This window comes from Leucopleurus acutus, assembly GCF_964270905.1.
Source record: "Leucopleurus acutus genome assembly, chromosome: 2".
Lineage (NCBI taxonomy): Eukaryota > Metazoa > Chordata > Mammalia > Artiodactyla > Delphinidae > Leucopleurus > Leucopleurus acutus.
The window spans coordinates 193005893-193030741 of NC_139143.1; the positions used below are offsets into that span (position 1 = coordinate 193005893).

Consider the following 24849-nt stretch of genomic DNA (forward strand, 5'->3'; position numbering starts at 1 on the left):
TTAGCCTTTGTTGGGCCCCATCCTTGTGCCATGTGGCCATGGCTCCGGAGTGACCTCCCTGGCAGCGACCCTGCGGCCCCTCTGCTAAAGGCAGCCTCTTGCCGGAGGAGGCTGGGTGCTGACCAGTCTGCCCGCAGCCCCTCACCCGGCGACCCCGGGCGGGCGGGGAGGAGGGGCCTCCAGCTGAGAAGTGGGGAGGAGGAGAGCGGAAGGAAGCCCGGGGCCTCTCCGGGATCGCCCCGGCGGGTCGGGACGGGACGCGGCCCGTGGTCCAGGGGCGCTGGGCAGGCAGCCAGGGCCGGCACTGGGCAGATGGGGGCGAGCGGGCCCTGCGGCCCCCGGGGAGGGGTCCGGCCGGCGTCGCGGGGGCGAGCGGCCGCGGGCGGCGAGGTCCCTCCCGGGAGGCGGACGCGGGGGAGGCCGCGGGGGGAGGGGGCCGGAGCCGCGCCGCGCGCAGAGCGGGAGGCAGAGCCGAGGGCGGAGCGGAGCGCGGCGGGCGCGGCGAGCGCGCGGGCCGGGCGGCCGAGGACCCCGGGAGCGCCGCGTCCCCTGCCCCGCGCCGGCCCCGCGCCTCCTCCCCGGCCGGCGGCGGTGGGTGCGCGGCGGGCTGACCTCTGCAGAGGCGGCGGGGGCTCAGCATCGGGCCGGGGCCGGGGGGGCGCCGGGGCCGGGGGGCGGCGCTCCGGCCCGGCCCGGCCCCGCCCGATGTCCATGAGCGCCAACACCATGATCTTCATGATTCTGGGGGCGTCGATCGTGATGGTGAGCGGAGGGGCTTCCCGCGCGCCCGCTCCCCGCACCCGCTCCCGCCTCCGCGCCCGCGCGCCGCCTCCCCCTCCCGCGCCTTGTTTACCGGCCCGGGCGGCCTGCGCTCCCCCATCCCCAGCGCGTCGGCCCCCGCCTGGGGGCGCCGGCCCAGCCTCTCGCTCCTCGGCGCTGACCGGTCATGGGCTCTTCCAGGCCATCGCGTGCTTGATGGACATGAACGCGCTGCTGGACCGATTCCACAACTACATCCTCCCGCACCTGCGGGGCGAGGACCGCGTCTGCCACTGCAACTGTGGCCGGTGAGTCTGCACCCAGAGGGGCACACGCGTGATCACACATGTGGGGTGGAGGTGGGGCCCACTGGGGCTCCAGCGAGCGCCATGCAGGCCGGGCTGCAAGGCCCAGCTGGGCCAGGCCGGTGGGGGCTGCTGAGGCTGGCGCCAGGCCGGGTGGGGGAAGGACCGGCCAGCTTCCGTGGCACAGAGGTGTTCCGGGAGTGGGGAGCATGCCCGAGGCAGTAGGACCCCCTCCCAAATTGCCTTTAGAGAAAGGGCCCGCGGGTGACGGGCAGAACGGGTCCAGGGCCTCCTGGCCCGGGGCGTGGAGACCAGGAGAGCAGCAGCCCAGCCTGGTGTCCCGGGAGGGATCCTGCGCACGGCTATGCCCACAGAGGACACCATCCTCCTCCCTGGGCCCTGAGCTGTGTCCATGAAATTTCCTGGGAGCCAGCTAGGGGGAAGAGCAGAAGGTCAAGGTGGGCAGGGCCTACCTTGAGGGGCATCTGGCCCACCCCCCTCGCTGTCCACGGGAGGAACTGAGGCCGGGGGTAGAGTCTGCTCAAGGTCACACAGAGAGAGGGGAGAGCCCAGGTCCCTACACCCACTTTGTGACCCCCCCCATTCTGTGCACATGTAGTGATGGAGTCTTCCTGGCCATGCATGTTTGTATGTCCATGTACGAAATAAACATCTTCTCATGAGACGCGCATGTGTGTACCGTCTGTGCATATACATGTGCGCACACGCAGCAGCCCCTCAGCCCCACGCACGCTGGGGCCCCCGAGAGAGCGGACAGAGGCTGAGCAGACAGACTTGCCCAGGGCCATGCGGCCGGCAGGGAACTCGTGTTCTTGACCCTGCCCTGTGCTGCTGCTCCAGGGACGTGTGCACACGTACTGGGCGAGGGGTGTGTGAGAGACAGGACAGTTTCATGCCTCACTAAGCATGCTACATGCCTGTGTGTGCAGACCGGGTGTCGAAGCAGAACATGGGCAGCAGGGCAGATGGAGATGGGCGTGTAAACGGCCCTCACGAGTGTTGGCCAGGAATCATCCGGAGTGCTGGCTGGGTGGCCACACCCTCGCGGAGATCCGCGTGTTCCTGCGTGGTGCGCACGGCCCGAGGCCAAGGAGCGGCAGGAGGTCAGCTCCACGCTCCCTGGGCCGACCCAGCCTGGGGGTGTGAGCGGGGGTCTTGAGACCCTCCCGGAGACCGGAGGTGTGCCCGCCACCGGCCCAGGGTTCAGCTCCCTAAACATTAGTGAGGCCCATTTTCCGTGCAGGGCTGTTGCAGTGTGACCTGCACATGTGTGCCTAAGACCTCACACTGAGGCCCTTCTGGGCAGACAGGGTGTGTTTTCAGAGTGTATTTGCTCCGGGGATGTGTGTGGGTCATATGTAGTGTCCAGAGTACACGTGGATTGTGTAAAACAAGTGCCCATGGAGTGCAAGCCACAGCGGGGCCTGAGTGCACAGCTTAGACACAGACAACACGAGAGCCACGCCTGCTGTAGGCGTAGAGTGTTTCCGTGTGTGTATGTGTCCATGTATGTGTGCTTTGTACACATCACTACATAGAGGATGTGTAAATTCCGTGTACAAAGTATTCTTGTATATTGACAACATGCATGTGTATGCGCAGTACATGTGTGTAACACAATATACAGCACCCATGTGCGCCCTGTGGGCACAGTGAATGTCTGCAGGGTACAGTCTGGCATATCAGGCCTCTGTGTACGAACCATGTACACATGTTGCCACAATGGACTCTACTTGTGTGTACACCCCGTTTGCAGAGAAGGCGCACACACACTTGTGTGCCTTCTACATGCCGATACGGAGAATTTTATACAGAGGACACGTGTGTAAATGCTGTGAAGCGTGCGTGCCAGCAGGCTGTGTCTGTGGGTGCACACCCGTGCATATGCCACGGTGCCCACAGAGAGGATGGCTGTGCGCAAAGCCCAGTGCATGTGCATCTCCATGTGACACGCACCGTGCTCGTGCCCGGGCGAGCGTGCACATGCACACATGTGGAGCTCATGGGCCGAGTCCATGGTATACACGCCATGTCCTGTGCATGTGGCCGGCGTGTATACACAACATGCGTCCGACCTCAGGTAGACACATGCAACATGCGTGGCCCAGGCAGGACACATGTATGTACACATCACGGAAATATGTGTGCACGTGGGTGACCTGAGCCCCCACCTGCCCCCCACCCCCACCCCGGGGCCTGCCTGACTTGGAGGAAGGAGGAGGGCAAGGAGCAGGGGAAGAGCGGCAGGTGCTAGGACAGCGATGGGGGCACAGGTCATGACCTTTGACCCCCTGGAGGTCCCACCCCCACCCCCCACCCCCGGGGCAGTCGGGGCCCTGGCCTTGTCCTACTTGCAGGGGCGTTTCTGGCTTCCTCGGTGACTCCATCTTCAAGTTTCCTGCCCTGTCCAGGGGTAGGAAGTCGTGGTCCCGAGGAAGACCCTCCCTGTCGGGGTCCGGAAGGCAGGAGGGCAGGAAATGGCGGCGACGCTCAGTGTTATCAGCTGCTGGAGGCCTGGCCTGGCCAGGGTGATGAAGGGCGTCCTCTGCTGCTACGCATTCCGGGCGCTCATCAATGGTTCTCCATCTCCTATTGATGATTGATAAGGGCCATTGGCGAGCTGTGGCCACATGAGCTACGGCCGCCACCATGTGTCAGGCAGTCCTCTCCAACTAACCCAGGTGTGGTGGTCCCTGCTCAAGGGGCCGTGGTGGCTGAGGCCCCACCTACTCTGGACAAGCTGAGCCGGATGGGCTCCAGGAGTCTCCAGGGGAGCGGGAGGGGGGTAACATGGGGCCTGCCCGCTGCTGTCTCCACAGGGTGGAAAGCACTGTGTGGCCCCCACTGGCACAGGGATGTCGGTGATGGACGGGCAACAGGGGCCTGGGGTCAGGGATGTCCTGGGGGGTTTCCGTTTGTGAGGAGGTCCCTGGGGGGCCGGGGAGGGTGGCTCATGTCCAGTTGCGAGGGGGGGACGGGGACCCATCTCAGCTGGAAACCAGGCAGAGGTGTCGACATGTAACCGAGGGAAGATGGGGAGAAGCAGGTTGGGGAGGGAGGAGCTATTTTTAGGTGCAAATTTGAGGTGTCTGTAGATCCCACGTGGAGACGCCATGCAGGCAGCTGGAGCTCAGAGCAGACGTGGGGTGCCGCGGGGACGTGCTGGGGGTGGAGAGTTGGAGAAGCCAGCTGAGGGGCTCGGTAGGAGGGGAGCCAGGCAGGCGCACCCCAAGGTGGCTCCTGCACTTCGGGGAAGGAGGGGCCCCAGGGTGACTGGGGGCTCAGGGTGCACGGACCCCACACGCCTCCGGCACCCAGGTCCTGCAGCTCCTTCTCCCCGGCCCTCCTGTCGGTGGGGGGGGGGGGGGGGGCGTGGAGCCCAGAGTCTGTTGCCCTGGGTACTGGTCTCTGGACAGGGCCACCCAACCCGGGATTGTGGGGCCCAAAGGGCTTCCTGGAGGAAGAGAGGATCCACGCAGGCCTGAGACTGGAGGGAGCCTTGTGGGGAGGGTTCAGTGTGGCCTCCGCCTGGATTGTCAAGGGAGGGGAGGCTGAGGGGAACGGCCCAGGCCTCAGTGGGTGCTGGGATGCAGGGGACAGACCATGGTCCAGGGTCTGTCCCAGGAGCCGGGATCTGTGTGGGGCACGGTTAAGGGGGTGCCCCCGGGCCTCAAGCACAGAGAACTGGGGCAGGGGAGGTTCCTGCAAGGGACAGAGGGGCAAAAGGAAGACCAGAGGCCCAAGGCAGGGCTCATCCCACGCGGCTTTCCTTGGAGGGGAAGCTGAGGAAAGGGCGGAGTGACTGCAGGGTGGGAGGGAGAGGCCAGAGGGGCAGTACCCCAGGAGCCAGTGGCGGCCTCTGGGCACAGGCCCACGGGCGGGCTGTGACCCTGTCACTGGGCGGGGGCACCCCGCCTGGGCCCTCGCCCCGGTACGCCTTCTCCACCTGCGCTGTGCTCCTGTCACCGTGTCAGGGTTGCCTCTGAGCCCCGGGCTGGGCAGAGGAGGGAGGAGGGTGATGCGTGGAGGCCAGCCACTGGACTTCACGCTGACCTATGACCTCGCACACTCCCATCCTGCGGGCAGCCTCCCACCTGGTGACCCGGGTCCTGGGCGAGTGCGCTGGCCCCTCCCGACCTCAGCACCCCACAAGGTCTGCTTCAAAGACCCCTGCAGGCAAACGGGTGCAGCTTGCCCGCCCCGCGGGACAGGTGCCAGCCCGCCCTGCCGCCCCCAGGCACCACGTCCACTACGTGATCCCGTACGACGGGGACCAGTCTGTGGTGGACGCCTCCGAGAACTACTTCGTGACAGACAACGTCACCAAGCAGGAGATCGACCTCATGCTGGGGCTGCTGCTCGGCTTCTGCATCAGCTGGTTCCTGGTGTGGATGGACGGCGTCCTGCACTGCGCCGTGCGCGCCTGGAGGGCGGGCCGGCGCTACGGTGAGTGCGCGGCGCGGGGACCCGGAGACAGCCTCGTCCGCGCCGGGGCCACGCCCTCTCCCACGCCCACGCCATGCCCACTCCCGGCCCCGCCCACCAGCCCACGCCCTGACCGCGCCCCCCGCCCCGCAGACGGCTCGTGGACCTGGCTGCCCAAGCTGTGCAGCCTGCGGGAGCTGGGCCGGCGGCCACACAGGCCGTTCGAGGAGGCGGCCGGGAACATGGTGCATGTGAAGCAGAAACTCTACCACAACGGTCACCCGAGCCCGCGGCACCTCTGAGCCGCGCGCAGGACTCGCGGGGCCGCCGGCCACCGCGCCCACGCTCACGGGACTGGACGGCCGGCCCGGGCCAGGGCGCCCGCGGCCGTCGGGCGCGTCCGGCGGAAGGTGCTGTCTCCTCTTCTTTTTATAAAGGGGGTCGGGGTGGGGCCGGGGCGGGGGCGCGGGGACAGCGGCACCGGGGGCGCGGGTGGGACCGCCCGCCCAGCCCAGGACCACGTCCGCCGCTGGAAACCGGCGGCTTCCTGTGCGCCCGCGTCTGTCTCTCCGTCCGTCCGTCTGGTTTCCGGAGCCGGAGCCAGTTCTGCCGGAGGCAAGCACGGCCGGGAGCCGGGTGCGCCCACGTCTGCACACGGGGGCACGTGCATGAGGCGTGTGCGCCCGCGGCCCGCAGTGGGGGCGCGGGCAGGGGTCCGGGGGAGGCCCGGGCCCAGCAATAAGGCTTCTGAGCCCCGCGGCGGCAGCCCGGGTCGGGCGCCTCACTGTGACTCCCACCCCTGCTGGTCAGTAAATTCTCTAGAAAGCTCCAGCCTCTGCCTCTTCTTTTTGCCTCTGACCCAGGGGTCCGCACATCAGCCATGAGACAGACACTGAGACGTATCTGTCAGTTTTTATTAGATTCTGGATAAAAAGACCCCCAATTCCAATCCGGGAGAGCTTTGCCTTCCGTGGGCTGGCAGTCCCCCCGCTCCACACATCCTTGGCCATCGCGGGTCGCTGGGCTGGTTCTTGGCACCCGGCTTTATGGGTTCACAGACCTCAAGGGCACTGCCCTCCCGAGGACAGCTGGGCTGCACAGAGGCCAGCTCTGCTCATCACGGGCTCGGGTCTGGCCCTGGGAGGGACTGGGCAAGGTCAGGTCCTTGGCCGGGCCCCCTACTGCTGGTCACTGCTGCAGCAGCCAGCATCTGCCTGGGACGCTGTGCTGCCAGCTTGGCCGCTGCCCCGGGCATGGCGGACAGTGCCTGCTCCCCGTCTGGGCCGGGCTTGGAGGGACATGTCTCCCAGGAGTGTCCTGGGGGCGGCTGCGGGGTCAGGGGAACCAACCCCACCTCGAGGCTGCACCGCACAGCTGATCCTGAGCAGAGGCCTTTAATGCTGCCCTGCCGCCCTGGGCCTGACCAGAGGAAGGTTACACACGCCGGGAGGGGGGCGGCTGTGTGGTGTCACCACGTCCGCTGGGAGCTGGGGCACCTGGTCAGTGTGCTGCAGGTGTCCAGGCCCGGCTCACTCGGCCTGTGAACTTGGGAGCAGGGGCCGGCTCCCCTCTGCCTTCAGCCACTGCATCTTCTGCTTGTGCTGCTGGATGGCATCCTGGACCCGGGCGTCCATCATGGCCTCGGTGAGGACCCCATCCTCAGAGGCATACGCCATGGCCTGGCAGGGGAAGAGAGCACTGAGGCAGGGCAGCACAGGGGCTGCCTGCGTGGGGGAAGGGCCTCAGCCTGAGGCTCCTCAGGGCCCACCAGTCACCACTCACCCGTGTAGGCCAGGCCTGACCCAGGGACAAGGCAGCCTGGCCAGCCCCATCCTTGCTGCACTCGCCGCCCAGAACCCACCTCCTCTGGGGCAGGGGCAGGTGGGGCAAAGCGTGGGCTGCTCTCCTGGGCCTGCGCTCAGCTGCAGGAGGGGCCTGGCCGCTCAGCATGAGGCGCACGCCGACATGCGGCAGCACACATGTGCTCGCAGGCGACCCTGCAGCCCAGAGCAGCCACCATCCCTGCAAAACCCGGGGCCCTGCCCGCGCCCCCGGCTGGTGCCAGTGCTGGCTGCTCCACTGGCTTTCTCAGTGGCTTTCGAAGAAAAGAAACCCAGAGGCCCGCTGTCAGGGGGCAACCCAGCCCCCAACCGCAGACCGGAGGGCCCTGCCCTGTGGACAGCAGGGCTCAGGGCCAACGAGCAGCCAACAGAACCACCACAGGCCACGCAGACACCAGGAGAGGCAGAGCCCCCGGGGCCAAACTGCCCTCCACGCAGAGCGCTCGGGGCCCCACTGTCTGCAGACGGTCCTCCCAGAACCGCGGGCTGCCGCGGTCCGGGCTGTCGGCGGCGCTCTGCACCCGCGATGCCCGGGCTCCCAGGCCGTGCACGTGGGCGGGGTGACCACAGTTTGGCTCACCGGGCCCCAGCGTGGGCCACAGCACTTCAGCTGCCAAGGCAGGTCTCCTCTGGCCAGGCTGCGTGCCTCCTGGGTGACCCCGGGCCCCACTGCTTCCTGTCACCCAGCTGTGGCTCTGACATGTGCACTCAAGTGTCCACCGAGCAGGGAGCCCAAGCCAGTCCAGCTGTTTCTCTCTAGGTCCCTAGGAGCCTCAGCCCACGCAGGACACAGGAAGCAAGTTCCCCCATCCGAGATGACCAGTCACTTTGCTCCCCACACGGCTGTTCTCAGCGCCTGGCTGAAGCTGCAGAGGGAGGGGCCGTCCCTGAGGCCTCCCGCGAGGAGCCCGAGTTCTGCAAAGCAGCTGAGGAGGTGGGGTGGCAGCCAGAGGGGGTCCCTGATGGGGAGGGGCAGGTAGAGGGTGTGCAGCGACTTTACCACGGAGAAGCCAGGTGGGCACCACGGACACCAGGGGATCCAGGCCAATATCCCTGTGATGTCGTGTGGATGTCTGGTGCCCCCTGATACGATATGACCAGAAGGGGCCCTCACCTCTGGTTTCCTCCAAAAACCCACAATCCCATTCCACTCATGAGAAAGCCATCAGACAGACCCAACGAGGGATGTCCTACAGGACTCCTCAAAACTGCCGGGATCGTCAGAAACAAGGGACGCCTGAGAACTGTCACAGCCCAGAGAAGCCCGAGACAGGAGAACTGAATGTCATGGGCATTTGGGTGGGTTCTGGGAGAGATCACGTCTGAGGTGGAATTGAGGGATGTGGTGAGACGGCCAGTGTGGAGGGAGCTGTGCTAGCCTTGCGACTTTTCTGTGAACCTGGAATTATTCAAAAACAAAAAAAATTCACTGAAAAAAAGCTTAAAGGAGAGCTAACACCCATCCTTCTCAAACTCTTCCAAGCACTGGAGAGGAAGAAACACTTCCTACTCACTCTGAGGTCAGCATCACCCTGATACCAAAACCAGACAAAACACCACACAGAACCAGACCCTCTGTGAAAACTGATGCAAAACGCTCAACGAAATACTAACAACCAAACTCGGTAGCGTATTGAAAGGATTATACACCACAACCACGTGGGCTTTTTTTCCCTGGAGTGCAAGGATGGTTCACCTAGGGAAAAATCAACCTAGGTAAGTAATTAAGAGAATGAAGGACAAAAAGCACTTGATTGTCTCAATTAATACAGGAAAACATCTGGCAAAATTCAACACCCTTTCTTGATGAAAACAATAAACGAGGGGGAATTTCCTGGCAGTCCAGGGGTTAGGACTCCACACTTTCACTGCCGAGGGCCCAGGCATGATCCCTGGTCAGGGAACTAAGATCCCGCAAGCCGTGCAGCACAGCCAAACAAACAATAAACTAGGAATACGAGGAAATTTCCTCATCCTGATAAAAGCCAGATAAGAAAACATCAGCAAACGTCGTCTCAGTGGTGAGAGACTGAAAGCTTTTCCTCTGAGATCAGGATCAAGGCAAGGATGCCCGTTTTCACCACTTCTAGTCAACAGAGCACTAGAGATTGTAGACAGATCAATCAGGCAGAAAAAAGAAATAAAAGACATCCAGACTGGAAAGGAAAAAGTAAAATTAACTGTCTGCAGGTGATATGATCTTATCATATATAGTAAATCCGAAGTAATAAATTCAGCAAAGTTGCTAGACACAAAATTAATGCACAAAACCATTTGTGTCTCTACACAGTAACACTGAATAATTGGCAAAGTAATTAAGAAAACAATTCTATTTACAACACCATCGAAAAGAATAAAATACTTAGGAATTACCTTACCTAAGAAGGTGAAAGCCTTGTACACTGAATGTTGCTAGAATTAAGGACATGAAAACACAGAAAAATATCTGCGTTCATGCATTGGAAGACAACGTTGTTATGAGGTCAGTACTACCCAACGCAATCTACAGATTCAACGCAATCCCTATCAAAATTTCAATGATGTTTTTTGCAGAAATTAACACACAAAAAATCCACCCCAAAATTCATATGCAATCTCACGGGGCCCCAAGCAGCCAGAACAATCTTCAATAAGAATATGTTGGAAGTCTCCCATATCCCGGTTTTAAAATCTACTACAAAGCTACAGTGATCAAGACAGTGTGGTACTGGCACTAAGACAGACACAGGCCAGTGGAATAGAACAAAGAGCCCAGAAATAAACCCTCACATATGGTCAAGTGACCTCCAACAAGGATGCTGAGATCACTGAATGGAAACGACAGTCTTTTCAACAAGTGGCTCTGGGAAAACTGGATATTCATATACAGAAGAACAAAGTTGTACCCTATATACAAAAATCAACTCTAAATGGATCAGAGATCTAACCATAAGACCTCAAACTATAAACCTCATAGATAAAAACAGATGGGAGAAGCTTCCAGACATTGTATTTAGCAATGACTTGTTGGCTATGACAGTAAAAGCAGGTGACAAAAGAAAAAAATAAATAAATATTGGACTTCATCAAAATTAAAAAGTTTTGTGCTTCAAAGGACACTATCAACAGAGTAAAAAAGGCAACCTGCAGAAAAGAGGAAAATGTTTGCAAACTACTATCTGAGACAAGGTTAATATCCAGAACACATAAAGAACCCCTACAATTCAACAAGAAAACCTCAAACAACCCAGTTAAAAAAAGGTCAAAGGACTCGAACAGACCTTTCTCAGAAGAAGACACACGCACGGCCAACAGGCTCAAGACAAGATGCTCAGCATCACTGATCATCAGGGAGCGCGAGTCAACAGCACAGCGAGACACCACCTCACACCCATCAGAATGGCCACTACCAAAAAACAGAAACCAGGGCTTCCCTGGTGGCGCAGTGGTTGAGAGTCTGCCTGCCGATGCAGGGGACACGGGATCGTGCCCCGGTCCAGGAAGATCCCACATGCCGCGGAGTGGCAGGGCCAGTGCGCCATGGCCGCTGAGCCTGCGCGTCCGGAGCCTGTGCTCCGCAACGGGAGAGGCCACAACAGTGAGAGGCCCGCGTACCACAAAAAAAAAAAAAAAAAAGTTAAAATAATGAGTTTTATGTTTAAAAAAAAAAAACAGTAGGTCCCCATGATAGGTAGCTGCAGGGTGAGAAGCACGGACCTGCACTGACAAAACCATCGCACGGGGGTGGCAGCTGCAGCGGGGTCCATGCGACACCAGCAGGTGGGCTTCGGGGAGCAGGTGCACAGGTCCCCGGCTGCTCAGCCTGGAGGGAGGAGGGTGGGCAGGAGCCACCACAGTGGCCCAGCCCTGTGCACCTGGGGCCACAGGGGAGAAACTCCAAAGGGACACACTGACATGTCCTGTCCCAGACGGTGGGACCCCCAAGGCATTCTGGCCCTCTCTCACAGGGGGTGGGGGTGGGGACTAGCAGACGTGCCCAGGGCCCGGCTGCCCAGGGGCTGGACACACAGGGAGCGCACCCACGGGCTCTGGGCCTCCACGCGCAAACACTCACCCTCACATGCGCGTGCGGGGGCCACTATCCTCAGCTCCCCACACGCAGGCACACACAGGCCTGTCCCCTGGTTCCCCAACGAGCAGGGAGGGCAGGGCAGGGCGGGGGAGGGGAGGTGCGCCAGGGCGCTCCCCACCACTGGGACTGGGCACCACTGGGACTGAGCCTTTGTCGCCCCCCAGTTCACGCTGAAGCCCTAACCCCCAGTGTGGCTGCACATGGAGATGGGGCTTCTAAGGAAGCGATTCAGGTTGGGTGAGGTCCTAAGGGTGGGGCCCTGATCCTACAGGACTGGTGTCCTTGTACGAAGATACCCCCAAGGGCTCTGCACAAGCACACAGCAAGAAAGCGGCTGGAAGGCAGCCAGGAAGCGGACCCGCATCGGAACCCCCCTCACTGGCATCCTGATTTGGGACCTCCAGCCTCCAGAACCACGAGATGAATGTCTGTTCAAGCGCCTGGCTGCAGCATTTTGTCACGGCCGCCCAGGCTAAGACACCCTGTTCGCCACTCTGTTGGTCGTGGAAACAGCCAACCTCGTGAGGCCTGGTTCCTGAGTGAGGCCAGCCTGGAGCAGGGCACCCTGTGACTCACATGAGGACAGAGTTTGTAATCTGGGGCTGTCCGTTACAGCAGCAGGACCTAGTTCATTCTGACTAATACAGCCCCCCTGTGCATCTGGCAAGGATGTTCAAATCCAAGCAGATGTCTGCGTAGCATTCGTGCTAAGTTAACAGTGGCCAGGTTGTCACGTGGCCACACATGAGCCACTCAGCACCCTCCACCTGGCAAGGACCATGGGGAAACTTGTTCTGAATGGCTGCACCCAAGGCTCCCGGGAGTCAATGGGCTTCCCTGCCCTGGGCACCCATGGAACCACTGCTGGGACGTTTCAGATGAAAGCCTGGCTATTGGGAATGACAAGGGCCACTCTGGCCTCTGTGCCCTGAGCCACAAGGTGAAGATGGAATCACCTCCCGTGGTCCAGCTGTCCTCAGGCCCTCAGGACTCAGCAAACCCATCCAAAAAGCCAGAACGCCTGAGGCCTTCACGCCCCCGCAGACAGCCCCGAAAGCAGCAGTCTGCCTCTAGGGGCTGGGAAGGCGACGCCCGACTCCTTATCAGGTCAGTCGCCTCCTGGCTCCTCACGTCCTGCGCCCTCGGGTGAGCCCACCGACAGCTCACGATGCTCCATCCCTGGCCCAGGCAGTGTCCCCCAGACCCTCCACCCGTCTGCAGTTTGCTGTGCCAACTGTCCTGGGCCCCAGCTTGGGACAAAGCCCAGGTTCCTTAGACCCTGAGCTTGATGACCACCGGACACGCTGCTGATTTGAGAGGGCCACGCCTGACCTGGGCCAGAATGACACTGGGAAGGACCATAACGCGCGAAGCCACAGACGGCCCTGGCCCATCCTCCCTGCTGCGGGGGGCAGAGGGTGGTGGCGGGAAGGGAGGGCATCATGTCACGTCTGTGCAAAAAATCACTCAGAAACACCCTGGTGGGGGGAGGTGCAGGTGCCAGCCCAGTCACCTTTCGACAACTCTGAGGGTCCCTGGCTCGGTCGGGCTCTGGCCTGCGGGGCGCATCCCCAGCTCACCTGCCACGCCACAGCAAGCTGGGAGATCTCCCGGCCCGACATGCCCTCTGTCAGCTGTGCGATCTCTGAGCACTTCTTCCCGTAGTCAAACTGGGCCAGCTTCAAGCGCCTGGTAAAGAATTCCCAAGTGATGCCTGGGCCAGAGCAGAGGCCCGTGAGGGACCCAGGCTCCCACACAGACGGAGAGCAGGAGCCTGTGCTGGGAAACCCCAGGCGGGACACGTCCGACCCCCTCACTTTAATGAGCTACCCCCTGCCCAACGTCCACTGCTGGGGCCAGGTCTGGCTGTTCCACCTTCCTACCCTGCTGGGCAAATGTCCCTTCCTCGTGGAGCCCAAGATGGGGCCTGGGTGGGGCACATGCTGGGCTCAGGGGCAGCCGTGGGGCCGTTCAGGGTGTGGGAGAACGGAGGAGCTCTGGGGGCCTGTTCCCAGCTCCACCGCCTGCCTGGGGGCAGGGACCCCGCCCAGCACTCAGACAGCGGCCAGCTCCTAATCCCGCCCCCGCAGGCGGATGCCAGGCCCAGTCAGGCCTGGCTGAAGGCCCAAGAGAGCCCGCTCAGACTCCTGTGAAAAAGTGCTCAGAAACTCAGGCTGCACGCAGTGTCCAGGCTGCAGCTGGGCTAGGATGCGCCATCGGGAGCTGGAGCAGGGTGGGGAGGTGGGGGACTGGGGCCAGCCAGGGGCAAAAGGAAAGAGACCCAGATAAGAGAGCTTGGGGGCAGCTGTCAGACGGGTGGCAGGGGCAGGCAAAGCCCGCCGCAGAACAGAAGACGGCTCAGCAGCGCCAGGCGGGAACCAGGTCGGTGGGGCTGAGATCTGGTCCCCGGAGAGGGTTACAAATAGACCAGCGCTGGCTTATCTGGAACGCTCCCGACAACAGCGAGAGAGGGCCTGGACGAGCAGGGAGGGCACCCCTGGCCTGGTGGGCCCCGCCGTGTGCTGGGGAGGGGCCCCAGAGGGAGGCTCAGCAAGGCCAGAAGTGGGCCGGCACAGCCCGCCACTGCCAGGGCCTGACTGTGGCCTGGATCTGAGCGTTTCAAAGGCAGGACGGGGCAGCAGGGCCTCCAGTGATGGGCGATCATGACCCCACACGTGAAACCCAGGGGCAGGGGCACGGGCGGGGAGCGGCCGTGGTGGCGGGGACACTTACTGCTTTCCTTCTGTGGCTGGTTTAAGAACATACTTGTCAAAATACAGCCTCACCAGGCGCTCTCGCGCCTCTCGCCGCGGCAGCTCGAAGCCGACCATCTCGCCGATGCGGTCGTTGATGGCCCAGTCCAGCTGCTCGGGCTGGTTGGTGGCCAGGACCAGCATGAACCTGCAGCCAGCACACGGCGAGGGCTCAGGGCTCGGGGCCAGCAGAACCCGCCGTGCGGCGCCCTCCCACGCGAGACCCCGCTGCGCCGGCGCCGCCCTCTGCCTCCCATCCCTCCGTCTTGCCCCAGCTCGTGCCTCTCCCCGACTGGTGGCCCAGCCATGGAAGCCTCCCTGTGTGCAGGAGGGACGGGGACCCAGGCACCCAGGTCTGAGACAGATCCCTGCCCCTCCCACACCAAGTGCTGGGGTCTTGAAGCCTGGGGCTCAGCTAAGCAGACGTGCCAACTCAGCAGGAACTCGACACGCCCCTGGGGGTCTCAGTGGGGGTAGGGTCTCCACCGGCAGCAGCTGCAGCGGGCAAGGCTAGTGAGTCTGGCGTGGTAGCCACGTTGGCTGACCGGCAGGGCTAGATGCCACCAGCGGGCAGGGGGCTGGAGGGACCTCACCCACCTGGAGGAGCAGGATTAGGGGGCCCAGAAAGGCCAGCCCAATCCTAGGGCAACCTGTGACCTGGGGCCCCTGGCTGTGGGGTGAGCCCCTGACAATGTATCTCATGGGCAGCCGGAAATGCCCAGGGCCTGAGCCAAGGGCAGTGGCCTGTGGACGAGCCTGTGCCCCTCGGCTCTGCCTCAGAGACCCCAGCACATTGTTTCCGCAGCTCCACAGACGCCCCACGGCGCCCATCGGGCCGTCCCACTGCGTCCGGCCACGTGGGTCAGGCGTGAGCCTGCTCGGTCGGCCGCCCCGCAGCAGCCACATGAGCTGAGGCAGTGCCACGGCCCCCGCACACGGGCTCTCCTCACTTGCTGCTGTGCTGGCCTGTCCGGTGCAGGAACGCGTTCAGGGTGGCCCTGAGGTCCTCGCTGATCTTCTCCTGCAGAGACAAAAGTCCGGCGTCAGGTCCGCACGCCGGAGTTCTATAAGCAGCCACGGGGGCGCTAAGGAAAGGCTCCGCAGAAAGGCACAGCCCCCGCTCGTCCACGACAGAATGAATCTAAGTTCGAAGGCTGAAGCTTGACTCCAAAGAGGCTGAACTTCCACTTTTCAAATAAAATGGACGAAGAAAGCGCAGCTGAGGAGCAGGTTCCCGGTGACCTTTCCAGGAAGTGCAGACACCGCGGCCCAGGCCGCCCGCCCTGCCAGCTCCCCGCCCGCCCTGCCCACTCCCCAGGCCAGAGGGTGGTCTCCAGACACTCACAGTCGCTCGCTTCCTGAGAAAGGCATCTGCTTCGTCCACGAAGAGCAGGAGGCTGCAAGGGCAGGGCCACGTGAGGCAGGCAGGGCACGGCCCCGCAGGAACCCCAAACTTTGCACTGCCCCCACCGGGACCCAGACCTTGGCCATAGACGGGGGCGTGTGAAGTACCAGTGTCACGAGAAAGTAACTAAAAATAGGCTGGTGACCCCTTGTCTTAAACGGTTTAAAGTCTCTGGGACTGGGCCTCCCTGGTGGCGCAGTGGTTAAGAATCCGCCTGCCGATGCAGGGGACACGGGTTCAGGCCCTGGTCCGGGAAGATCCCACATGCCGCGGAGCAACTAAGCCCGTGTGCCACAACTACTGAGCCTGTGCTCTAGAGCCCATGAGCCACAACTACTGAGCCCACGTGCCACAACTACTGAAGCCCACGCACCTAGAGCCTGTGCTTCGCAACAAGAGAAGCCACCACAATGAGAAGCCCGCACACCGCAATGAAGAGTAGCCCCCGCTCACTGCAACTAGAGAAAGCCCGCACGCAGCAACCCTAACCCTAACCCTAACCCAAACCCAATGCAACCAAAAATAAATAGATAAATAAGTAAGATTTAAAGAAAAAGAAAAAAAAGAAAGAAAAGAATCTGCCGGCCAATGCAGGGGACACAGGTTCAAGCCCTGGTCCGGGAAGATCCCACATGCCGAGGAGCAACTAAGCCCGTGCGCCACAACTACCGAGCCTGCGCTCTAGAGCCCGTGAGCCACAACTACTGAGCCCGTGAGCAACAACTACTGAGCCTGCACCCTACGGCCCACGAGCCACAACTACTGAGGCCGTGCACCGCAACTACTGAGCCTGCATGCCACAACTACTGAAGCCCACGCACCTAGAGCCCGTACTCCGCAACAAGAGAAGCCACCACAATGAGAAGCATGCACACCACAACGAAGAGTAGCCCCCGCTCGCCACAACTAGAGAAAGCCCACGCGCAGCAACGAAGACCTAACGCAGCCAAAAATAAAATAAAACAAAGTCTCTGGGACCAAGAGGCTCCCGGACCTTGGGGACAGGCTGTGGGGAAAGTCACCAACCCCCCTTCCCAGCAGGAGCCCCAGGGCCACCCAGGAGGCACCCAGCTCACCCTCGCCGGCTGGTGTTGGCCCAGTCAAAGACCTTGTGCATGGCGGTCACGCCGTCCCGCCCCATGGGGGCCACATCCCCACCCGTCATGATGGCGTAGTCCATGCCTGAGTGCAGCGCGAGTTTCTGGGTGGGAAAGGCACTTTAACGCCTGCTCCGTCTGCCCTCCAGCCCACCGCGCCGGTCGCTGGGGACCAGACCGCGTGTGGGGAGACGCCCTTCCTGGAAGAGCTGGGCAGGGGCCGCCTCCCATGTGCCCACGGCACCTCTCCCCGGTAGGTGAGACTCCACAACCCCCAGCTACTGTGCCCTCACCTTGGCAAACAGTGTCTTGCCCGTCCCAGGTGGCCCATACATCAGGATGTTCCGGTACACACTCCTGTTCTTCCTGGTGTTCCTCGTGGCAATGGCGATGTCCCGCACACGAGCCTCCAGGCTGGGCTGCCAGAGGACACGAGGTTTGGGGACGCTGTGCCGCTGAGTCCATCCCTCCTGAATGCCTGGGTCAGTGCGAGAGGCCGCCTCTCCCTGGCTGGGGCTCAGCCAGTAAACCGGACTCCAGGAAGGCCGAGCAGCCCCGCCCGGGCAGGAAGGTCCCAGGGACAGGCAGCCCCACTTACGCTGAGAACGACGCCCTCCAATGCGTCCTGAGGCTTACTGAGGAGCCGCCTGCTGACCTGCGGGGCGCGGGGGGGTATCAGGGTCAACGGCGGCGCCCACGGTGCAGCCGCCCCAGAACACGCGTTACCAGCTGTCCTGGAGAAGGCCGGCAGGGGAGACTGTCGGCGACACTGACCTCTAGCGACAGCCCACAGCACTGCCCGTGGGTGCACAGCACCCAGGCCAGGCAGGAAGCCTGGCTCCCCTCGAGGAAGGCAGCCGACACAGGGCTGCTTCCAGCGACTTATCTTACGGGTAGATGGCTTGCTGGAGCCCCAGAAGTTTGTATACAACCTCCAGTCCACCCAGGGGGACGGTCATGCCCACAGACCCACAGAGGGACGGAGCAGACTGGCGTGAGGGTCCCCCCAGTGCTGACGCCACAGGGCCAGAGGAATAGCGTCAGGAAGAGAAAGCCAAATGCAAATCTGTGAGCAGGGGAACAGGGCAGTATTGAGTAAAAAGGGGAAAAGGGGCCACGTGTGCGACTCGGCCGTAAGGCCACACGGACCCAGGAGGCCCGCGGTCACCTGCACAGGGTGCCTCAGCAGCTCCAGCACCGTGATTCGAGAGGTCTCCCGCACCAGGGACGGCTTCCCCAGCCGCGTCTCCACGTAGCGCCCTATGGCCGACGTGGCATTCTTGGCGGAATAGATGCCGACGGCCAGCAGCGTCAGCCCAGCCACCTGGAACAGGGCGGGGGAGGCAGGTGGCGCCCACCCCATCCCCGGCAGAAAAGAGGGGCTCCCCCACCAGCTCCCTGAGTCTCAGCCGGGCCCCACCAGTACCTTTCCAAAGGGCAGGCACTGGTGTGGAGATGAAACGGACGCCTGGCACCCCTCCCACACCCTCCTCCCAGCCCCACCAGGGCCAACACTGAGCTGTTCCGAGCGCCCCAAACCCAAAGGCTGCGTCACTTGTGGCTTTCCAGTGGCAGTGGGGGGCGCGGGGGCAGCGACCGCCTCAGCCGTAGGTCTGTGAACGCTCAGAGCGCCAGGCGCCTCTCACAGCCAGCAGAGACCCCGACACGTGACACAGACCGCAAGGAAAACGGCAGCGTTGTTTACCGTGGCTGTCACTTTGTCCCAGTCTGTCACAAAGGCCTGGAATCCTTCACCAAACACGGTGCCAGCCGTCCTGCAGGGGAAGCAGTGGCATGACTGGGAAGGAATCGGGCTGTGCCCGTGCGCCTAGCCCAGGCTCCAAGGTCAGCCCCAAAGGTCACCACAGAAGGACCGGCCAGGGGAGTAGTGGGGTGCCTGCTCAGGGGAAGGGGCGAGAGGATGCCCGCTGGGCACGGCCTCACCTGATGGACTCCAGGATGGTCTGGCGCTGCTCAGCAGCCTTCAGGCGGATCTGCTCGCGGGTGATGTCAGCATTGTCGCGCTCAGCCTTGGCCCGGGCACGCGCCTCGGCCTCCACCCGCAGCATCTCGTTCTTGTGCCGAAGCTCCATCTCCCGCTCCACGGTGGCTGCCCAGGGAGAGCGGGGAGCAGCGCTCAGCCCGAGGCCCCCCGACCCAGGATGAAGCGCAAGCGCAGGGTACCCCCCGGGTACCCCCCCACCCCCCTCTCCCAAGGGTCTCTGCGCCCGCTGCTTCACGCTGCTTGGGAAGCACAGGGCCTGAAGCAAGGCCCGCGGCCCTTGGCCCGTGAGCTCCCAGGCCAGGGCCCTACCTCGCCGCAGGGCCTCCTGCTTCTGCACGGACTCCTCCTGCTTCCGTAAGTTCTCCTCGTTGAGAAGTTGCTGAAAAGGAGCCACAAGGGAGAGGGAAGGGCTTCGAGTTTAGGAAACGGTCAACATCACACCAGCAGGTTAGCTGCTCTGGCCTCAGAGATGTCCCCATCGCCCCAGGGGCTCCGACCCCAGGGGATGGTCACCTTGAGGCCTGCAGGCTGTACAGCCTGAGGCAGGAGCCGCGGCTCCCAGCCTAGCTCGGCCTCAGAGCAGGCCTAACCCACAGCTGTCCTCACAAAACAGGCTTTCTGCTGGACTGTTTAATTTAAAAACTAAAACGCCCACAACAGGCTCGACGTTTGAATGCCCCCCCCCCACAGACCCGTTTGAATGACCCCCACAGACCCGTCAGTCAGGGTCCCACCCGGGAGACCCTTGGGGCGGTGCGGGCAGATCCCCACCCCTCCAAGGTAGTGGTTACTGCCGGGCAGACCCCAGGCTCTGGCCCCCACCCGCCCCAAGGGATGCCCACGCCCTCGGGGAAGACAGGCGGCTGGGCAGAGTTCACCTGCTGCTTCAGCTGGTCCTCATAGCGCTGCCGGGACAGCTTATCCTGGTACTGGGCCCTCTAGGGAGGGAAAGAGCGGTGTGCACACGGCCCGGGCACAGAAGCCACGGTCCAGGGTGGGACTCGGCGGGCGCGGGGCCCAAGGAGCGCCCCGCGTGCCCCACCCCCGCCGCCTTACGGCCTGGTGCTGCCGCGTCTCCTCACTCAGGGTCTTCCTCCGCTCCTCGGCCTGCACCCGGACCTGCTCGCCCTTCAGCTGCTCCACGGCGGCCTCATACTCCTGCGCGACACACCAGCCGCCCTGAGCCCAGGGCCTGGCCAGGCCTCCCACCCCAACGCCCCTCCCCTGCGTGGGCTCCAAGGAGCCGGACAGCCTGTGCAGCGCCTGGGCAGGGATGCAGCCTGGTCTGCACCCCACAGGCCTGTGGGTGCTCAGCTGTAGCCTCACCTAGGCCCAGGAGGACCCAGACCCACAAGCAGAGAGAAGCCAGGAAAACGGACAGGGCCAGGCCCCAAAGCAGCCAGACGGTCTCCTGGGGCACCTGTCACTCCCCCAGCCCCCTACACCGTTTCCGCTGCGCTTATGCCACGTGCTTGCTTTCTGATTCGCTTTACAACAGCCCGTGGTGGAGGGTAGAGCCTGTGCCTTTCCTACGCTCGCTCACTACGTGCTCAGAGTGACGGCAGGAGTCCCCCTTCGGGGAGACCAGACTCCTCACCCACATGTGCCCTTCCAGATAGTTCTGTACAAAACTCAGGCCACACACCTGTCTTTGATCCCCGCTTCCCTCAAATCCTAGAGGGAGGAGCTGCACCCACCGCCCATGTTCTGTCTGTCTGGGGGCCCCTCAGCCTCGAGGCTGCAGCCCACCTCTGCCAGCACCACACCCACACTCACCTTGAGCTTGGCCTGATGTTCCAGTTGAAGTGTCTGCTCCTGCATCTGTGCCAGACTCAGCGCCTCCTTGGCGTGTCCTGCAGCGGGGGCAGGTGTGTGGGCATCAGGACACTGGGCGAGTGTTCACAAGTGCCAGGGGCTGCTCAGGGACACCACAGCCCACCTCGACCTGAGCGCACGCGTGGCCACCCTGGTCGGACCTGCTCAGCCACCCCTCCCTCCAAGGGCCACCTGTGTATGCTCCATCCCCAGCGGAAAGCGTGTGTGTGCGGTCTGCCCCCAGGGGACTGTCACACTCCAAAGGGTTCCATCAGAGAGGCTGTCCCCCGCCCGCCTGTTGACAGCAGGAGGGTCAACATGGTGGTCGTTTCCCCATTAAACAAAAAGCAAGCCTGTGGCTAGAACGTCCTTTATTTTTCCAGTGCGAACATTTTTCCTGAGCCTCTGATACCTGTTACTGATTCACAGACAGGCAAGCACAGGCAGGCAAGAACGTAAGGGGCAAACAAGGATTAAACCAGAAGGAAGGGACTTCCCTGGTGGTCCAGTGGCTAAGACTCTGTGCTCCCAGTGCAGGGGTCTAGGTCCCTGGTCAGGGAACTAGATCATACATGTCACAACTACGAGTTCGCATGCCGCAACTAAGACCTGGTGCAGCCAAATAAATAAATGTTAAAAAAAAACCCCCAAAACCCAGAAAGAAGCCGATGCACATAGGCTGACAGCTCTTCACAGGCCACACGTTAGAAACACGTGTGTGCGTGATTGACAGCTTCCAGGTGTATTCTCTTCATCAGCGGAATTCACATGTGGAAATATGTGGGTATCCGGTGCTCTCCTTGCTAAAAAAGCCTGCACGTCGGGCCTCTCTAATAGATCCGTGATGACAGAGTTCTCCTGTGCGCCACGCTTCACTACAAAAACTTTCTAACACATAAAAGCACGGAGAGAAGGTTGGGACCCCATGAGCCCACCTCCCTGATGCTACCACGCTCCCAGGTTGCTGCCCACACGTCCACCCTTCTACCCCCCCACCACAATCTGTCTTATTTTTTGAGGCCTTCAAGGTAAGCAGCAGACCCCAGGACCCCAAGCTGCAGCACCTGCATCACTGACTACAGCGTAACCCCTGGGGCTCGCTGGCTCCAAGCACGTGTTAGGCACGTGGTGGAAGCTCTAGGGCTGAGGTAGGCTGGGGCTCGCGGTTTGGCTTCAGAGTATGGGGAGGACCTGCAGCTGGCCTGCTTACTCACGCCGTGACCTTTGACAGGTAGGCTGACTGCTCCGAGCACCTTGCCTGCCAATGGAGCAGGGCGCTCCCTCCCCCGACCCGTGGAGTAGGGTGGAGAAAGCACGTAAATCGCTCAGCACAGGAACCCGCGAGCCCCCGATCACAAGCTACGACCTCAGTGCTGACGATGATGACTGTCACCTCGAAGTCGTCCTACACCGAGAGATGTGCGAGCCGCCACGTTAACTGCACCCACCACAGGCAGGCACCCTGTACGTGCGTGGAGCACACAGCTCAAGGCCAACGTGCTGCTCTGGCGTCCAAGGAGGGCCTGGGAAACCTGGGGAACTGGGTAGCATCAGGCTGGGCCCCGAAGGACACAGACAGTGGTCAGGCTGTAAGAAGCAGCTGGGGACGTCTCTGGTTTGCGTGGAGAGAGCAGTGAGGTGAACAAGAGCGGGTACAGGCCAACCAGGGCAGGCACTCTGGCTGTGAACTGGGAGCATTTCCAGACAACAGGCCTGCAGAGGGGCTAAGGACAGAAGGGGCTCAGGCACCCTGGGAAGGAGGGTATGGGGACAGAAGGGGCGGCAGCCCAGGGTGAAACCTCCCCCATCGGCCAGCAGAAAAGCCAGGAAGGATGGCAGGAACAGAAATGAAGTAGAGTCCACACTTGAGACAGTATCACTGGATGTGGACGCCAGTGGGGTGGACCATGCCTCTAGGTGGTGGTAGCTAGGGACTCTGCAGGAGATGCTGCTTGCTGGGGAAATGGGGGAGCAGAGGCCAAGGCTCTGGGGACCCAGGTGGAGAATGTCCTGGGGCAAGAGCTCTGGGGCAGCCAGTGCAGGAGACCTGGGAGCAATTCACAGGCAGGAGCAGAGAGGAAGTCGCTGCTACCCTCAGACACACCCAAGGCTATTCACACCAGCCTGTACGTACAACTGTGCGGGTTTCAGAGGCCAAGAGTCGGCCTTCACATTTCAAAAGGAGGCAAACTTTGAAATTCTGGGCACGGTGAATGGGCCAACCCCCCCAACAAACCTAAAGTATTAGGTCTCATGTCAGAAGTCTCTCATCATCTGAGGTTTCTTGAAGCCCAACCGTTGTCTCTCAAGCTCCTCTGCAAGCCTCTCTTCAGTCATCAAGTGATAACTGAAATTATCTTGCAAACCTAATACATCTAATATACTTAACACCCACTCTGAACAGGGGCGTGTTCCAGCTAGGCCTAAGGAAACAGGCTGTTCTGTTTTGAATGTCCCTCCCAGGATCTGAGAACCAGAAAGGCTGGAGACCTTTGCCCAGGATGTTCTCGTGGCCCCAGCGGGAAGGTGGGGACTGAGCCACAAAGTGCCAGGCCACCCCCTCCTCAGACAGGAAGACTGTGCTCACCTCTGCTCACAACAAGACTGCTCCATAAAGTCTTGAGAATAGAGCACCTCTGCTTAAAAGTTTAAGAGCTACTGTATTCTTCCAGCTATTACCTACTCAGCATGTGCTATATTCCAGACCCTTAATCTTGATCTTGACACGAACTGTTAAAGCCACAAGAAAAAAGAAGGTTGTGAAAAAACCCATGGGCTTAGTGAAGGTACACTCACCGCTGATGTCTTGAGGGCCTGGGTCAGGAAGGTCATCAACTGGCCCAGGGCTGCTTGATCTGTTGCTTTATAGACCTCGCCTACCTTAACGCTACCTTTTTCCAATGATAAATGCAAATCTGCTTTATTTCCCTTAAGACCAACGCCCCTCAAACACGTTTCCCTTCTTAAGCGGAAAACTGCCCAGCAACCACCACGGACGGATCCCCTACCAGGCCACCCTTGGCCGTTCCGCGTGGAGACGGCAAGAGGCGGTAACTGGAGACCAGGGTGCAGCCCTGCCAGCTGCTGCCTCTACCCTCTGAGTCCCCTCGGCACCAGTTTCCCCACTTGAAGGACGCGTGGCAACTGGGAAGATGCCAGAGGATCAGGGGATCCCGAACCTCCCTGCACGCAGGGTGGCTCCGGCTGGCTTACCGCTGGAGACCGGTTTCCCCCCGACGGCCACTCGCCGCTCGATCCCTCAGACCACTAAGGGCCACCGTGCCCCCGAGCCCGCCGCCCGGCCGCCCTCCCCGCGCCCAACCCCCGCACTCACGCGAGTGCTCCAGCTCGCGTGCCGCCTTGGCCGCGCGCTCCAGGCCCGTCGGGTCGAAGTTGCTCCATTTGTCCTTGGGCGCAGTCCGGTCCCCCGCGCCGCGATCCCCGCCGCCCTCGGCCCCGGGCTGCACGGGCGGCAGCGGAAGCGGCGGCCCCGCGCCTTCGCCCTTGGGGCCCTTGATGCCGAAGAGCCACGACATGGCTCGCGAGCTCCACGCGCCGCCGCCGGAACCCGTAGCCGTGCGGACGCGCGCGACGCAGAGCACGGTCCACGCGCCGCGAGCCGGCGGCAGAGACTGCGCAGGCGCGGCGGCGGCCCTTCCTCCAGGGCGACGGATGCGCGTGAGGTCCATGTCCCCCCCCGCGCGGCCCTTGGATTGGCTGCGAGGACCGTGACGTCACGGCATCGCTGCAGCGATTGCAGGAGCTGACTCGGTGGGGGGGGCGGGTAGGACGTCAGCGGGCGGGGCGAGGTGCCAGGTGACCGCGGTTGGTCAGGGACGAAATTGAGGGTCTGGGCGCGTGCGCGCCCTTGGGTTCGTCATTTCCGCGTGGCAACGACACTGGCCCCGTTGCTATGGGCGCCCACAGAGTTCCGGCCCCCGGGGCCGCAGAGAGGCCAGTGCTGGAGCCGAGGCCACTTGATGCGCGGCGTCCCGACCGAGGGAGAGGCCTACGAGAGGAAGAGTGTGGGAGGCGGCCGATAGGCGGGGGAGGACCCCGCCCGAGGCGGGCGCGGGGTCGGGGGTCTGGGGACCGGGCCCGAGAGCAGGCGCCGGCGCCGCGGGCTGAGCGGCCCCCTCGGACAGCGGAGCACGGGCTGGCCGTGTCCAGCGCAGGGCGAACCGCCCTACGGGCCGGGCGTGTCTGGCGCGGGGCAAGCCGGCCCGGTGCTTAGTGGGTCTCGGTGCTAGCGCATACAGTCAGTGCTACGGAGATGATGGAAGAGCGGAAGCGCGGCCCCGGCCAATCTCCCGCAACCGTCAGTAGAATGAAGGGCTCTCCCGAGCCTCCT

General features: G+C 62.3%; 2 protein-coding genes across 2 annotated transcripts; one reads left to right on the plus strand and one right to left on the minus strand.

The window, feature by feature from the left end:
- Positions 1-705: 705 nt before the first annotated feature.
- Positions 706-5812, plus strand: TMEM240 (transmembrane protein 240; the record flags this gene model as incomplete). The annotated part of the gene is made up of 4 exons (XM_082865173.1): positions 706-762; positions 961-1067; positions 5323-5531; positions 5664-5812. The coding sequence occupies 4 exons, from the start codon at positions 706-708 to the stop codon at positions 5810-5812; spliced, it is 522 nt and encodes a 173-aa protein (XP_082721299.1).
- Positions 5813-6453: 641 nt separating this feature from the next.
- LOC309979093 (ATPase family AAA domain-containing protein 3) lies at positions 6454-24060 on the minus strand. The gene is made up of 16 exons (XM_082865704.1): positions 23833-24060; positions 20460-20536; positions 19740-19841; positions 19562-19621; positions 18993-19062; positions 18623-18788; positions 18384-18453; positions 17847-18002; positions 17277-17333; positions 16972-17097; positions 16658-16782; positions 15522-15573; positions 15127-15197; positions 14157-14324; positions 13004-13112; positions 6454-7189 (listed from the first exon to the last, which is right to left on the minus strand). The coding sequence occupies exons 1-16, from the start codon at positions 24032-24034 to the stop codon at positions 7040-7042; spliced, it is 1761 nt and encodes a 586-aa protein (XP_082721830.1). The 5' UTR covers positions 24035-24060; the 3' UTR covers positions 6454-7039.
- Between the last annotated feature and the right edge of the window lie 789 nt (positions 24061-24849).